Source organism: Anas platyrhynchos, chromosome 4 (genome assembly GCF_047663525.1).
Source record: "Anas platyrhynchos isolate ZD024472 breed Pekin duck chromosome 4, IASCAAS_PekinDuck_T2T, whole genome shotgun sequence".
Classification (NCBI taxonomy): domain Eukaryota; kingdom Metazoa; phylum Chordata; class Aves; order Anseriformes; family Anatidae; genus Anas; species Anas platyrhynchos.
The window spans coordinates 30,896,510-30,910,786 of record NC_092590.1 but is presented as its reverse complement, the minus strand read 5'-3'; the positions used below and the strand labels follow the sequence as shown (position 1 = coordinate 30,910,786).

Here is a 14,277-nt window from a genome sequence, read left to right as displayed (position 1 = left end):
TAAAATACTACTGGCTAAAATAAAATCTAAGATACTAGAATGGGTATGAAGAATCTGCTGGTTCATTTTGAATTTTGACTTCAAACAACTATTCACTAAAATGAAAAAGGTATTAAGCTGTATTCAAGAGGGATTTAGCATGTAAGTGATGAGTCAGAAAGAAGAATGTAGTGTGACCAGTTTTTTTCTTAAAACAAGAGCTTTGCAATTGTGTCTTACTCTGCGGGGGTCCAATTCTGAAGTTCTATGTGGGGATTTGCTATTTAGAAAATGAGGGTTGTTTCAGGAATCTTTAATAACTGCAGTCTCTCACATGAGTTATTCATGTAAAAGATATATTAACTGTAAGGGTAAGTAGAGTTGAGCAGGGGCTGATTTTTTTTTTTTTTCCAAATCATAGAAACTTTCAAAAATGCTGCACTGATTCAGACAACTTGTTGTCAGATAAATTATGGAAAATATGACAACTTGATGCCAATGTGCTGTTTTTTAATGCTATGCTAGTTGCAGCATATTATTGACTTTCTTTTTTTTTCCAATGAAGACTACCTAAAAATTTATGTCTTTTTTTTCTTCACTCTAGGTGTTACAGTTATTGACAAACCATTATGATCAGTAAAGGGATTTTCAACTTGATTATGCACTAGAAGCAGTCTTCAACAAGTGTATTTGAAGTGACTGAGTATCTAAGCACTTCTCTACTTGTAGCTGCACCTTGAGTCACAGTGGAAGACGTGACTGTCTACAATTACAGATGACGGATGATGAAGATTACTCTAGGTAGAAGCAATGCGTAGGATTATTCTGCGGTTGAACAGGAGCTGATTGAATTTTCTGAAGTCTAGTGGACCATTTCTTTTTTTTTTTTTTATTGCAAGGTCTTCAAACACAAAAGCCACTTTCATAAGGACTGACTTGTGTCAGTCATGACTGAGAAACAGATCGTCGGTGAAGAATGGTGTGTATTCTGGTGAAAGTAAATTTTTGTCTTATTTTTTCCAGAGACTAATAAATGTATTTAAAGAAATGAACCGTCAGTCTTCATACTAGGTATCGAATCCCACCTCAGTAATTCAAGCTGGCATGGGGTAAACTTGTTTCCTTTTATAAACCTTTTGTTACATAATTATAATACGTGCATATGTATGTGTGAGCATAAGTTGCTTTCTATTGAAGTTCTTCAAAACCTGATTTTATTATTTAAAATTTGGCAGAGTACTTTGAATATGCCGGTACTATGTTGTAAAACAGAGTTGTATTTTTTGATATTTAACAATGCTTAACACTACTAATTCCCACTGAAGGAGATCAGAGATGGCTTATCGATTCTTGAACAGGTGTAATTTCGAGATCTTTTTAATAAAAATGTTGTCGTACTTACGATTTTTTTTTTCTGTTCAATTTTGGTCACACTTAAATGTAACTTTTCTTAACTTTTTATGCAAAAGGCAATTTGGCATGAAAATAACTGAAAATTTATAATGAATGTATGAAATTAAGTTGAAACTTGCATGGTACTAAGGTCTATTTATGCGTGTAACCTTAGCTTCTGTTACCTACTCTCTGCATATACTGTTATGTGGCCACGCTCTGAAGAGCAGCTGACTTTGATTCGTTCCTGGATGGCCTCCTTTTACCATGACCAAAGTTATTGTCATAGCCGAGATATTTTCTTCGAATAAAAATTTGTATTTTGTTTCCTAATGCCAACACTTTGCTTCAAGCTTTCTTTGTCCCCAGGAGCCTCGCAACCACTCTGCCCTCCCCCACGAGAGGCCGGGGGAGGCCACTGTGACCGGAGCGGATGGCGGGGCGTTAGCGTCTGGTGCCTTAAACTGTGTTTTGGCCACTTTTTGCCCCTTTTGGGACCGTGTCAGCCCCAGTGGAGGAGGCGCTACGTGCGCAGTGCCACCCGGCTAATGGCTGCGCCAGCTGAGGCACGAGCCCAGCGGCTGCTCGCCTACGCCCGGAGGCTGTGGCGCAGCCTCCGCCCCTGCCCTGCTCCTCCGAGCCCCGCCCGTGCCCGCGGCCTCCCCTCAGCTGGCCCCGGCGCTGCCTCCCCAGGCGCCATTGCACGGGGGGCGTGGCCTTGCCCAAAAGGGGGCGTGGCCTCCCCGCCCCGCCCCTCCCGCCTCAGCGCAGCAGCGGGCCCCGTCTCCTCCCCATCACGTCGTTGACGTCACCCGCCGCCCCCCCCGCCTCATTGGCCGCGCGGCGCGGTCTCACTATCCTCACTCCACGCCTCCAGCCAATCGCTGCCCGCGCTCGGCGGCCGCGTCCCGGCCCTCCTCACGCCTGACTCTCCGCCGCTGCCGCCGGCCAGCCAATGGGCGCCGCGCCGGCGCTCACCCCGCGGCCAATGGGCGGGCGCGCTTGAGGAGCCGGCGGGCGCGGCGCTTGTTATTGCTGCCGGCGGCGCGCAGGTGAGGGGCCGGGGGCTGCGGGGCCGGGGGACGCGGGTTCGAGTCCCGCTGCGGGTGAGCGGGGCCGCGGGCGGGCGGGCGGCGGGGGCCGGATGAGGGGACCCGGCCGGGGGGGTGGGTGGCAGGGAGCCCCCTGCCTGCAGCATGGAGCGCTCCTCGGCGCTGTGGTGCAGCGCTCGGTTAATCGCGGGTGATGACGACGCCCCTCCAAATTCCCAGGTTGCTGCCGAGAGCCGCGGGGAAGGGCGAGTGTGATGGTCTGCGCCTGAGCCATGGCAGCGAACGACAGCGTGAACGTCCTCAACTCGGCCTACCTGGCCGTGGAGTACATCGACTCCTTCCTGCCCGCCAACCCCCTGCAGCAGCCCTTCAGGAACGCGTGGAACTACATGCTGGACAACTACACCAAGTTCCAGATCGCCACATGGGGGTCGCTCATCGTCCACGAGGCCGCGTACTTCTTGCTCTGCGTGCCCGGATTTGTCTTCCAGTTCATACCCTACATGCAGAAGTATAAAATCCAGCAGGTGAGGCAGGGCCGTGCTTTGCGCGTCGCCTGGTTTCTCGTGGGATGTGTGAAGTAGGGCACAGGCTGCAGTTAGCTTCCAGTTTGTGTGAACGCGTTTCTCTCTATCACTAGGGGCAACCTGGAAGGAGAGACAAAAGTTACACTGTTTGTGAGGAGATGAACATAAGGAGATTCGGAGAAGCAAAGTTTTTTATTTTTTAGGGGGGGTGCCCTGTCCATTGTGGTGGTATAGAGAGAACAGGGTACGTCAGTCATTTTGGTAACCCAGTCAAATTTTCCCCAAGCAAATTCAACAGGGGAAGGTACAGTGGGATTGTAATACCTGCTGGTAGAGATGAGCCTTAGTATTTTGAAGGAGTTGTGTGTTGTGCGTATTTGCTAACGAGTGTGCCTTTTGAAATATGTCAGCGCACGTGTTTGTGATTTGGAAATGTTTTAGTGATGGAGAAAGTCTAGAACAGGCTGCACGCTCTTAATTGGGTTTTGCTTATTAATGAGAAGCGAAGGCGCATCTGGCATCTAAAGGTGATTGTCTTCCCCAGGTTCTTTTTAATATTAATTGGAAAGGAAATAATACCCGTTCCTGAAATTACTGTGATACTTGGTAAAAGGTCTCCCTGCAAAAACTCTTTATTCATGTCAGGGTATTTCTTCACAAGCTTTTATCTTCAACTCATCCTTGTATTCTTTAAGCTATGGAAATAAGTTGTGTGGCGTGAAGAAGAAAAGTTAACGTATATTTCTGTTAAATTTTTGAATCTGAAATGTTCTAGCTAATTACAAATATTGAACTAACAAAAAGAATTTGAGGTGACTGGCCAAGACAGCTTCTGGTAATAGACACTTTTTGTAAAAAGTTTGCTTAGAAAAATGAGAGCCTTCGATAAAAGTGAATGTAATCCCATGTAATTTGTATTATCTGTGTTATGAAGGATCTGCTACTCACCTGTTACGGTGAAATGGAACTGCCTCTGAAGTAATTTTTGCAGCAGTTCAGCTATACACAATAGAAGTGCCTAACACAACTGATTGTTTTCTCTTTTAGGATAAACCAGAAACATGGGAAAAACAGTGGAAGTGTTTCAAAACGCTCCTCTTCAATCACTTTTTCATTCAACTTCCTCTAATTTGTGGCACCTATTACTTCACAGAGTATTTTAACATTCCATATGAATGGGAACAAATGCCTAGATGGTAGGTGGATATTTCACTTATATTCATGCTGAGTGGGGAGTACAGTTATATATTTAACAAATACTGTGTGATAAAGTTCATGATGCTAACACAACTTTTTTGGCTAACAAACTGTGTTTGCTAATCACTCCACAGGCTTATCTGCTGTACAGTTTAGTAGATTTTTTTTTTTTTAAGTGGCCCCAAATTGTTCTGGTGTTTGGAGAGGAAAAGAAATTAGGGGGGAGTTCATGGAAGCAAAGAAAGGTTTATAATGGCTTGGTGTAAATGTTCGACTTCTTCTTAAGCTAGCCTTTTTTTTTTTTTTTTTTTTTTGATTCTCAGTGGTTCCTCCTAAGTGTTTCTTTCTCCCCATGCTGTTTTTTATTTCATAGCAGCAGTGTAATCTTCCAGGGAGAGGAACCTGTTCCACATTCCCCTTTTTTGCCCTATACTGTTGCGATACTTAAGAAAAGAAAAAAAAAAGTTAAACCCTCCTTCCCCCCAGTAGTAGTTCTTTATAATCATCTTAGAGTTATTTTCTATCTGGTGTAGATAGCTGATATGGTTTCTATATCTAGGTCTTACACACACCATGTTTTGTTACCGATCATGTATGTAATAGTGAAATGGCAGCTTGCTATGCTGCATGTTAGCTCCAGCATGCCAACAGATGAGCTGATAGGTGAGAGGACTAACGTGTATTTTTATATAAAAAGGTAGCATCAATGCACTGTTAGTCAGCAACGTGTGTAAACGTTTCTTACCCCTATTAGTGTTTAAACTGTTTCATGTTTCAAGACTGTGCATCTGCTAGTATGTATCAGCAAATACCTCTCTATTTTTTGAAGGTACGTTCTGCTTGCCCAGTGTTTCGGATGTGCAGTGATTGAGGACGCCTGGCACTACTTCCTGCACAGATTGTTGCATCACAAGAGAATATACAAGTACATCCATAAGGTTCATCATGAGTTTGTAGTACGTATTCCTTGATTTTTTTTTTGTTTTTAGTATATGCAGATTTATACAGTTTGTTTAAAGGGTTTATTTTGCAGACTTAAGGGTTTTACATCCTTCTGACAGGGAGATTGATGTCTTTTCCTGAGCTCTTTGTCAAAACAGTCATCCATTTTGTTTCTGAAATCACCTCCTGTGATTTTATTTCATTTATGGGAACGATAGGGTGCACTCAGTTCTTACTGAAGTTGAATCCTATCTGTTGAGCTGGGGGAAAGCAAGCTTTTAAAAACCTATTATAAGCCTGCTTGTTAGGGGAGGAGGAGATGGTAGGTTTCTGGCTTTGTTTGTCAGTTCTCCACCCCTTGGGCATCATCCAGGGCGCAGCAACCCTCAGAATGCTGTCCACACAGGCTGCTCCTGCACTGCCTGGGTGCCCGCATCACCTGGGCAGTGCACTTGATCTGGGGGAGGATCGTTGCTCTGGAAGCAGTATGGGTAGTCGTGTGATGATGCATTGAGAACGCAGTGCTCCCAGCACAGAGGTATTTGGGTGGTTCTGCATTTACCGGCGTTGAAGCTGACAGTGAGCACAAGGTAATGAGCCGTGCTTGACTGGAGGTGGCACTGTGCTGAGCTTACACGGTGTAGTTAATACCTCTCTGTTTCGGTGGCACTGTTTCTGGACCACTGGGCTCTGTGCTGCTGTTTGCCCAGAGCTGTGTTTCAGCATATCAGCTATACCGTGCCTGAGGTAAACTGCAGGCTGCTGTGTCTGGGGCGCTTTGTATGGGTTGCTCATAATAAAGAAGCTCAATATGGATTTGTGCAAGCAGACACATCCGTGTATGTATGTCTGCAGCAGCAGCTACTGTTCTCCTCTCTCTCGGCAGCCCCTCAGGTTTCTAGCAGGAGCAGCTTCTGGCTGGTGTTCTTGTGTGTCCAGCAGTTCCCACAGAAGTGATCTGTAGGCTAATGGCTGTTTCACTAAAAAACTGTCCCTGATAAATAGAAGCTGATTACTTCTGAACCATCCTTTAAGCCACATTGTGGACTTTATTTTTTCTTTCTTCCAGTAACCTAATGTTGAAGGTGTAAGTTTGACTATTTTTTGTTTTTTAATTATTATATTTCTATATCTGTTCCGCTGCTGAAAACTCTCTGTGGAATTTCTTTCCTGGTAAATCAAATATAGGAATGACTGGTGTATATATGAGAGGTTTTTTAGATTTCATAACATTTTCTATGATAAGAATTTATTTAAAAGAGATTTTATATAATATATATATTTATATATATTATTTTATATATAATAAAATAATTTTTATATTTTAAATACGTTTCCAAGCGAATCCTGATGCTGAGAGTATTTTGGCTTCCTTCTGCTTTGTTCTGCTTCCAAGACTGGATGCATAGCATAGCTGATGGGAGCTTGCCAAACACTTCAATATTCCTGAAATAACTCTTTCTTCGGCCTAAGGTCATGATAAGCCTAAACAAAAGCTTTTGACTGTAATAGTGAAGTGGTTGGAATTGCTACCATTGGAGTCACAGTCATTACATTGGAATACTGCTCTCCTGGTTTGCCAACAAGGAGCTGAACACTTGGGTTAAGGCCCATGCTCAATCAGACCATTTCCTTTTCCCACAGTATAATTCTGCTGTTCCTTCTGGAGTCCTGTGGGATGGGTAATGGGAAGGGGAGAGAACCACAGAGTGGTGATCCTGATTTGGGGGTGTAGAAAATGGAAGATGATGACGGTTTTCCTGTCTGTTATCGTTTTGTAGTCTCCTTTTGGAATGCAAGCAGAATATGCACATCCTCTGGAAACGCTTATCCTCGGAACTGGCTTTTTCATTGGAATTGTTGTCTTCTGCAACCATGTGATTCTTCTCTGGGCATGGGTAATATGCCGCTTGATGGAAACCATTGATGTACACAGGTGAAATCCTCATTGCTTTTTTAATAGTTTTACTTTTCCCTATGTCTCTTTTAAGCTTTACTGTTTGTTTTGTACTGAAATGCTTTTATGCATTGTACACAGAATAACAGTCTGAACAGTTATACGGTCTTCTATATTTGAGGTAGCATTGTCTGCAAATCTTGTTGATTAAAAGAGTACTATAGACCATTAGTTAGATCATCCTGAGGAGGGTTTCAGGAGGTAGGTGTCTCAGGCTGTCTAGTTCTAGATGTTTGGTGTATGGTTGATCTTAGGCATATTAGAATGTCAGAAATCAATTACAGAACATGATGCTCCAGCCAAGAGCTTTTTAGTGCTTTGTCTCTGGATGAGAGAAACTTTAGGCTATATAACTGACCATCTTACAAGTAAAAAAACAAACACAAAACAACAACAACAAAAACAAACAAAAACAACAAACAAAAAAAAACCTCCTTTTATTTATTTCTTTATGGTAGATGTGAAGGGTAAGACTGCTTATTTCTGTAGTAAAACTGACTTATTTCAAATTTGGCTCCAAAATGGTAATGCAAACACAAGAAGGCTTAGTTGGGTTAATCCGCAAATGAATGACCTTTTCTTTTTTGTGTCCAAGAGGAAAGAGATCACTTTTTGAAATGTTAGCATCACACTTGACCTTGTGCCTGTAAATACATTATGAAGCTTATAGCATCGTATTGTAAGCTGTGTCAAGTGTTTTTGTGGAACATGAGCTAATAACTGGCTCACTGTACGAATCATTGCCATTTTAGGATTTTCTTGGTCATAGAATGAGAAGTATATGTTGTGACATAACGAAGTAATTCGTGCGAAGTATGAGTCTTTGACAATTAGGTTTGTTGTCCATATGAGGTGTTTATAACAGATTGCCTCGTGCTCTCCCCACTAGGTGGTAGTAAGATGCTTTCCTTTACTCCTTAGCAAGACCTGAAATCCCTGTAAATTAAACTCTTCTGGTTTTAATATTATTTTAATTCTGTATTTTGAGTTTTTAAACACTTGAACAACTTGCAGTAAGCAGAAAATGATTAAGAGCAGGAATACTACAACTGTACATGATTTGAGCTGCTGTTGAGCAGATGAGCGGATTGGTGTTTATAGCTTGCTGTCACTAAGATTTTGATTCTTGTTCTGCCATCCTAACACCACTCTTGAGCCAGTTAAATTCACTAAGCCAGCAGGAATTCAGTCACTCTGATCTCCTAGGTGTCTTGGTTAAACTTTTTGTGTTGCTTAGAAAGATGAGCTAAAAAGGTCACTGAGTGCCAAAGCTGTTGTGGGATAGTTAACAGAAGCATTTGCCTAAGAGAAGAGGGGATTTTGTTTTCCCATTGAGCTAGAGTTCAAGTGATTGCTTTAGGACTTCATAAAATAAAAGTTCTTTGATATTAGAGAAAGGACAAGCTGGTGTCTGTATTATGTAGTTTAGATCTGGAAAAAATTCTTACAATAATTGCTTTTTTTTTTTTTTTTTTCCTTCTCCCCTCCATAGTGGCTATGATGTTCCACTGAACCCTCTTCATTTGGTGCCTTTCTATGCTGGCGCCCGTTTTCATGATTTCCATCACATGAACTTTATTGGCAATTATGCTTCAACCTTCACGTGGTGGGACAGACTCTTTGGCACAGACTCTCAATACATTGCCTATAAAGAAAAAGAGAAGAAGCAGCAGCTCATGAAGAAGAAGGCCAACTAAAAATCCAGTGTAAAAATCCTGATGCTAATACTGGTAGTCAACTTTTGCTTTTCTTTAAAGCAAAATAGTGATCGGGTATTAAGCAGAAATCATGTTCCTTGGCTACTAAGTGGTAGGGAAAAAGAGCTAATTAAACTGCAGTATCTTCCTAATGGGAATGCTTTCTATTTTATATGTAAGTACTGCATATATTTTAACTACAGATTTAAAGAAGATGCAAAAAAACCTGAAATGACTCGTGTCTGTCCGTTTTTTTCTGCAAAAATTATTCAGTTTTATCTTTAACGTTGCCCACTTTGGTTCCAGGTAGAACTGTACATGTACTCTAAAATTGAACTTAATTTTTTAAAATATAGATACTTAAATTTGTAATATCAAATAGAACATTTACTGGTATCAGCACTGTATTATTTAAATATTGGGTCCAATTTGCTTTAAACCAAAACATCTGTTAATAAGAAGCTTGGACAGGCCGTTTGCACACTGGATAATGCGAACTGTATATACGAGAATACCTATAAAAACATGAGTTAGTGGACATTCCTGATGTAGACTTACTGTTTTTTTTTTCAGATTACAAATAAAGAGAATAGAAGTTTTTATTTGAACAAACTGTTTTTGCTGCTCTCTGAAGTTGCTCTGTCAGTGTACTTAGCATTTACATTACATTCTTTTCAGTGTTGTAATTTGCTGAACTGACTTGTTGCTATATTTGCACTTGTGACTGATGAAATAAATGTGGTTTGGTTTGATATGTGTATTATACTTCTCATGTTAATACAAAACTGTGGCAAAGAACGTGTAGGATATAGTGTTTTACTTTGTTGATCTCTCTAATAAGGAAGCATTATTTCTATCTTAGTCTAAATAGTTTACAGGCAGGACTTGCACAGAGACAGCAATAAGAAATGGAAACAGAACATCTTGTAAGTTCTGCTGGTTTGTGTTTTGAGGGACTTGAATACTTGGACCTGTTCAGTGTAGCCACAACTTCTGGGACAAGTGCATTTTCAACTTAAGCCGTAGCTTTCACAAACCAGTATCTTAACATCTACTACTCAAGTTGTAATAGGAACGGTATTCTAATATTGTTGAATCTAATCTCTAAACATGTCTGTTGCACAGGAAACAACGGTGGAAGCATTTAAGAAGGGCTTAAAGCCTTATAAACGTCTTGTACTTTGTATTTTAATGTCAGATGCTTTTCAGACTTCAAATGTCATTTCATTTACTCTGTAATTTCTTCAGAGATGCTTACAGGCTTTTTTCCATGCTTGAGACCACCTGTATCTTGATGATGCTTCACATACTTTGTAATCCTGTAAAGTTTGTTAAAACCACAAAAGTGCAGATCAGATCAGGCTTCTAAAAAAAATAGAAAAGTTAATGACATTCAAACAGTGATTAAATAATACTTGAAATGTAGGAGTAGTTCAGATTATTCTTCTGGGTGTTGTTCTGTGGAACCTTTTACTAAAAAACACGCAACCTTTTACTTCTGTCTCTGTCCCTGCTGAGACACAGTGTTCTCCCTTTCTCCCCTTTCTTCTGAAAGGAAGCAAAAATACTTGGCCATGGCAGGTGAGTGAAAGTTGAAAACCCAGTATTGTTCAGTTTTTAGCACAGACCTAAGACTTCCTGAATCCATATGCACTACCAGCCTGAACTCTCCTTGGTGGAAGCAACCTCTTTAATCCGGTTTCAAAGACTGCCTTTATCCCCTTTGTCAACTCCCACTCTCATCATGCAGCTGCAGCTATGCTTAGCCTTACTGTATTGAACTCCTACCCTAAAAATATAAGGAGCTCTCAGTGCTTCAGATTTTCCTTGTGTATGTGAGTCTATTCATTGATTCTTAGCCCATTGGTCTGTGCATGTACATATGCTGTCAAATCATGTATGACTATTAGCCAATTGCTTAAATACTCTGGTAAAGTTGCTTGTAAAGAAGCTTGTCTCATCAGCTGTTGGACAGCTCAATCACAGCAGTAAAAATGTTGTGATGATAACTGAAGTTGCAAATTATATTCCTCAAAAAGTTCCAAGCGTAATGAAAGCATCAGTAACAATACTTACACAGTCTTGTTCGGTTTGGCCAGTGTTATGTTATGTCTTTTTTTTTTTTTTTTTTTTTTTTTGTGAGTGAGATCCCTATTTTTTCTCTGACACCCGTTGATAGGTTATGTTTTGGATTATTTTAAGCATATGATTACTTGGGTTCTCTTTAACAAATTCCTAGAGAACTATGCAACTTGTGTTTAAAAAAAAAAAAAATTGGAAAAAATGTGCTTACTGGACCTCTCTCAACACAGGAATTTGCACTCAAAAACCACTGGTGTGTTTTGCTGCAGGACTCAAATAGGCTTGCATTCTCCCTCTAGCACCACACCTTTTCATATGCAGAACCTTTCTTGTATTTAGTACTGAACATGATGCTTGCCAGTAAATGAACTCATTTATCTTTTGTGCATTATCAAGAACGGTGTTAGGTAATTAAATGTTTTGAGGGTGTAGGCCTTTATTTAATAAGAATTTGATTATTTTTTTTTTCCCCTGCATATGTAGTGTGGGAGACTAGTATGTGCAGTTCTGAAAACTAACAGTTTGTGCAGTAGGAAAAAAAAAATGAAGCAATATACAGGGAACAGTTTTTGGCTCTTCACAAGGCTTGACAAAGCCTTACACAATCTGTTGTCTCCTTTATCCTCTTTAGCAAGGAGACAGATTTAACTCTTAAAAGTGATAGCAAAGGAGAATAAGCAGGGTAGCAACATTTTTCAAAACCTGATCTTTTCCTGGAAGTCCAGCTTGGTTTAAGTAAGGTTCATCCGTGAGAAGTAACAGCTCATACTGTCCTCCGGGCTGTGATAAATAATTTAATTCTGTGAGAGTGATGAGAAGTAAATGCTTGGTTTTTGGATACTTGGAGAGAAGGATCTGTAAAGATTAGGACTGCACAACAATGAACTAACTGTTTGCTGCTGATGGGAGTAAGGTAGCTTGCATTATGCTACAGCACAACTTGCCATAAGGTATGATATTTGTAAATGTTAGACTTTATTTTCCTCACCTGGTTTATAATTAATGACCACTGACTGTTTCAAGATGATTTAAAAGAAAATAGTGATATATTTATAGATTTTCAACGTTAATTTATATTGAAAAATGGTATCAGTGAAATCTCCAGGTTGGCTACAGCTATTTATTGTTAAATATAGTTATTAGTTATTATTATAGTTATTAGTTACTATTACAGTTATTAGATATTAGATTATAGTTATTAGATATTATATAGTTATTAGTTACTATTATAGCTGTCTCCAAATCTGTGTCCCATTTGTGCTGCCTCTCTCCCTGTCAGTTTTAGCCTACTGGTAAACCTTAGCCACTGAAGCCTGTAACTGGCAGGTCCAGGAAAGAGGCAACTTCTTGCCATTGGCTCTTGATTTTCTGTCCTTGAGGGTGATGAACACAATTATCAAATTGCTTTTCAATTGTATTCTCATTAACTAATCAAGTTACATCATGTCCTCAGCAAGACATTTCCTTTATTGCTCACGTCTCTTCTGTGGCTTTGTCTCTGGGTTTTCAACACCTTGTTTCCAATTTGACTCTCAGTTCTGGTGGTGGTTCAATTCTCATTAATACCACCTTGATGGTATAATTGCATCCTTCCTCTCAACCACTGGGCTTCTGTCGAAACATTCAGAGATAAAATTAGTTATTCCACAGCGCTGTGCTAGAAAGTGCAGGTGAGTTACCCGTCTGTTGTGATCTCTGTGTGCTCCTACCGATACCATTTGCCAGGGTGCTCTAACTGTGTTTTGTATCTCTTGTTCTGAAGTGTAATTTGCTAATTGCTGTGCTGAAATATTGCTCATTTAAATAGGCTTGACTTACCAGGTAATTTAAATCACTTTCCAGCAATGCTGTATCCTTACTCACTGTTCTGCTGACCTTGGCCATCTGTAAATTTCACCATTTCTGATTCATATTTATGTAATCACTGAATAAATTAGACCCCAGACTTGAAATTCTGGTCCCTGTGGAAGAACACTCCATTAGATAATGACTCACCACTTTTTTTTTTAATATCAAAGCTGTCAGCCAGTTCTGAGTACCCTTGAAACAATGCTGCATGGCAGGTTCTCTGTATGAGTGTTTGGCAGCACAGCTGTGATCTATCAGAGACAGCTCGGGACTTCAGTGGTCAAAACCTAGCATCATTCCAGAAGCAGGCTGTTGCTGTGATCCGAAACGGGGCAGTAATAAGCCACTGCCAGTGGTGTAGGTATCCCCATGTATGTGTCAGATTCGTTTTATATGAAATTCAAGTCGTGGCCTATAAAAAGGCTCAGCCCAGAATTGTTACACGTATAGCACGTTCAACTCCATGCCCCAGCAAGCATGGTAAGCTCTTAAATAACTGATAGGGCTGAGTTTCAGTAGAACAGGTGAGTCATCTAACAGGTGGAGACACAGTAAATGAGTCAGTCATCAGTCTTGGAATACATAACTTGAAGGTGATTTTATTCCTTCTCTGTAGCTCCTACATTTGGATTTTTAAAAATTCTTTCTATGTGTGTTTACATCTGTGTTGACCTGCCTTGTATTAAGCCTGTTCTTAAAGTACTGCAGAAGCCATGATGTTCCATTTCTCAGCCCTGTTTTGCAGATAGAAGAGGTGAGTTGTAGAAGACATTTGGAGGTTGGTAATAAAAGCTCCTGCCTTGAAGGCATGCCTTCAAGTGACCAGTGCTGTCAGGTGTATGTATATATAGCCAGCTGCCAAACAGGTTTTATAAAAGCTTCTACATCTTCAGTTATTTCTACCTGTTTGCCTGGTAATCAAGACTGAAACCTTTGTTAAATTGATTGGAACTGTTCTATTCCTATCATTATTGTCTTAATCCATTGAAACTCTTGGCAGCTTTTTGTTATTTGTCTTGATCTTTTAGGACATACATGTCCTATAGGTGTTCTTTCTGAATAGCTGTTCAGTGTTAATACTCTAATGAGTCTTTCTTTTTCCAAGAATCCAGAATGTGATATAACTGAGTATTAGGTAACTCGTCTAAGAAAGAACTCATCAAAGACCAGCTAGTGATTCGGTCTCACTCCAAACATGCTTCTCCCTTACATGTTATGTGCATCCTACTCGCTTTGTTGTATGCTAGAAAAGTCTTCCTCACGCACCTTCTTACTTCTGTCCAAATATAAACCAGATACTATTTCCACAAAATCATTATTAACATCAATGTTATTAAGAATGTAAGCATCTGATCTCCATCTTAGGGTGTTTTTAGGATTTCTGCTATTCCTAGTGTATTTTAAAATCTGTACACAGCTTTCGGGTTCTATTTTGGGTTTAGAAAATAAAATCATTGCCTCAGACTTCGCACATTGCCACAGGAATAAAGCACAGTTGCTGAAGTCTTGTAAGTAGAACTCTGTGAGCATGAGGAGATTTTTAACACCATTTATTTATATACTTGCTGGTGAGTCATGATTTGCTGAAGAGCACTTATTCAGGC

General features: G+C 40.3%; 2 protein-coding genes across 5 annotated transcripts in view; both read left to right on the top strand.

The window, feature by feature from the left end:
• Window positions 1-1,710, top strand: part of KLHL2 (kelch like family member 2) — a 56,681-nt gene extending 54,971 nt beyond the window's left edge. For all 3 annotated transcript variants that reach the window (XM_027456458.3, XM_027456457.3, XM_005016575.6), the window contains one exon: window positions 584-1,710. In XM_027456458.3, the coding sequence (XP_027312259.1) occupies window positions 584-612 (29 nt within the window). In that variant the 3' untranslated portion in view covers window positions 613-1,710. The remainder of the gene's footprint in view (window positions 1-583) is intronic.
• Window positions 1,711-2,267: 557 nt separating this feature from the next.
• On the top strand, window positions 2,268-9,495 carry MSMO1 (methylsterol monooxygenase 1). Of its 2 annotated transcripts, none has more exons than XM_027456460.3 (6): window positions 2,268-2,423; window positions 2,643-2,950; window positions 3,998-4,146; window positions 4,977-5,103; window positions 6,871-7,025; window positions 8,539-9,495. In XM_027456460.3, exons 2-6 carry the CDS (start codon window positions 2,696-2,698, stop codon window positions 8,741-8,743), a joined length of 891 nt encoding a protein of 296 aa, XP_027312261.1. In that variant the 5' UTR covers window positions 2,268-2,423; window positions 2,643-2,695; the 3' UTR covers window positions 8,744-9,495. The 2 variants fall into 2 exon arrangements, with proteins under 2 accessions (XP_027312261.1, XP_027312260.1); XM_027456459.3 differs by having other exon boundaries at window positions 2,321-2,477.
• Window positions 9,496-14,277: the final 4,782 nt, after the last annotated feature.

Excerpts from the sequence above, each read along its gene's own strand:
- MSMO1 (XM_027456460.3), top strand. The coding sequence starts at position 2,696 with ATGGCAGCGAACGACAGCGTGAACGTCCTCAACTCGGCCTACCTGGCC. Across the intron at positions 5,104-6,870 it reads AGGTTCATCATGAGTTTGTA|TCTCCTTTTGGAATGCAAGC; the intron begins GTACGTATTCCT and ends ATCGTTTTGTAG. Across the intron at positions 7,026-8,538 it reads GAAACCATTGATGTACACAG|TGGCTATGATGTTCCACTGA; the intron begins GTGAAATCCTCA and ends TCCCCTCCATAG.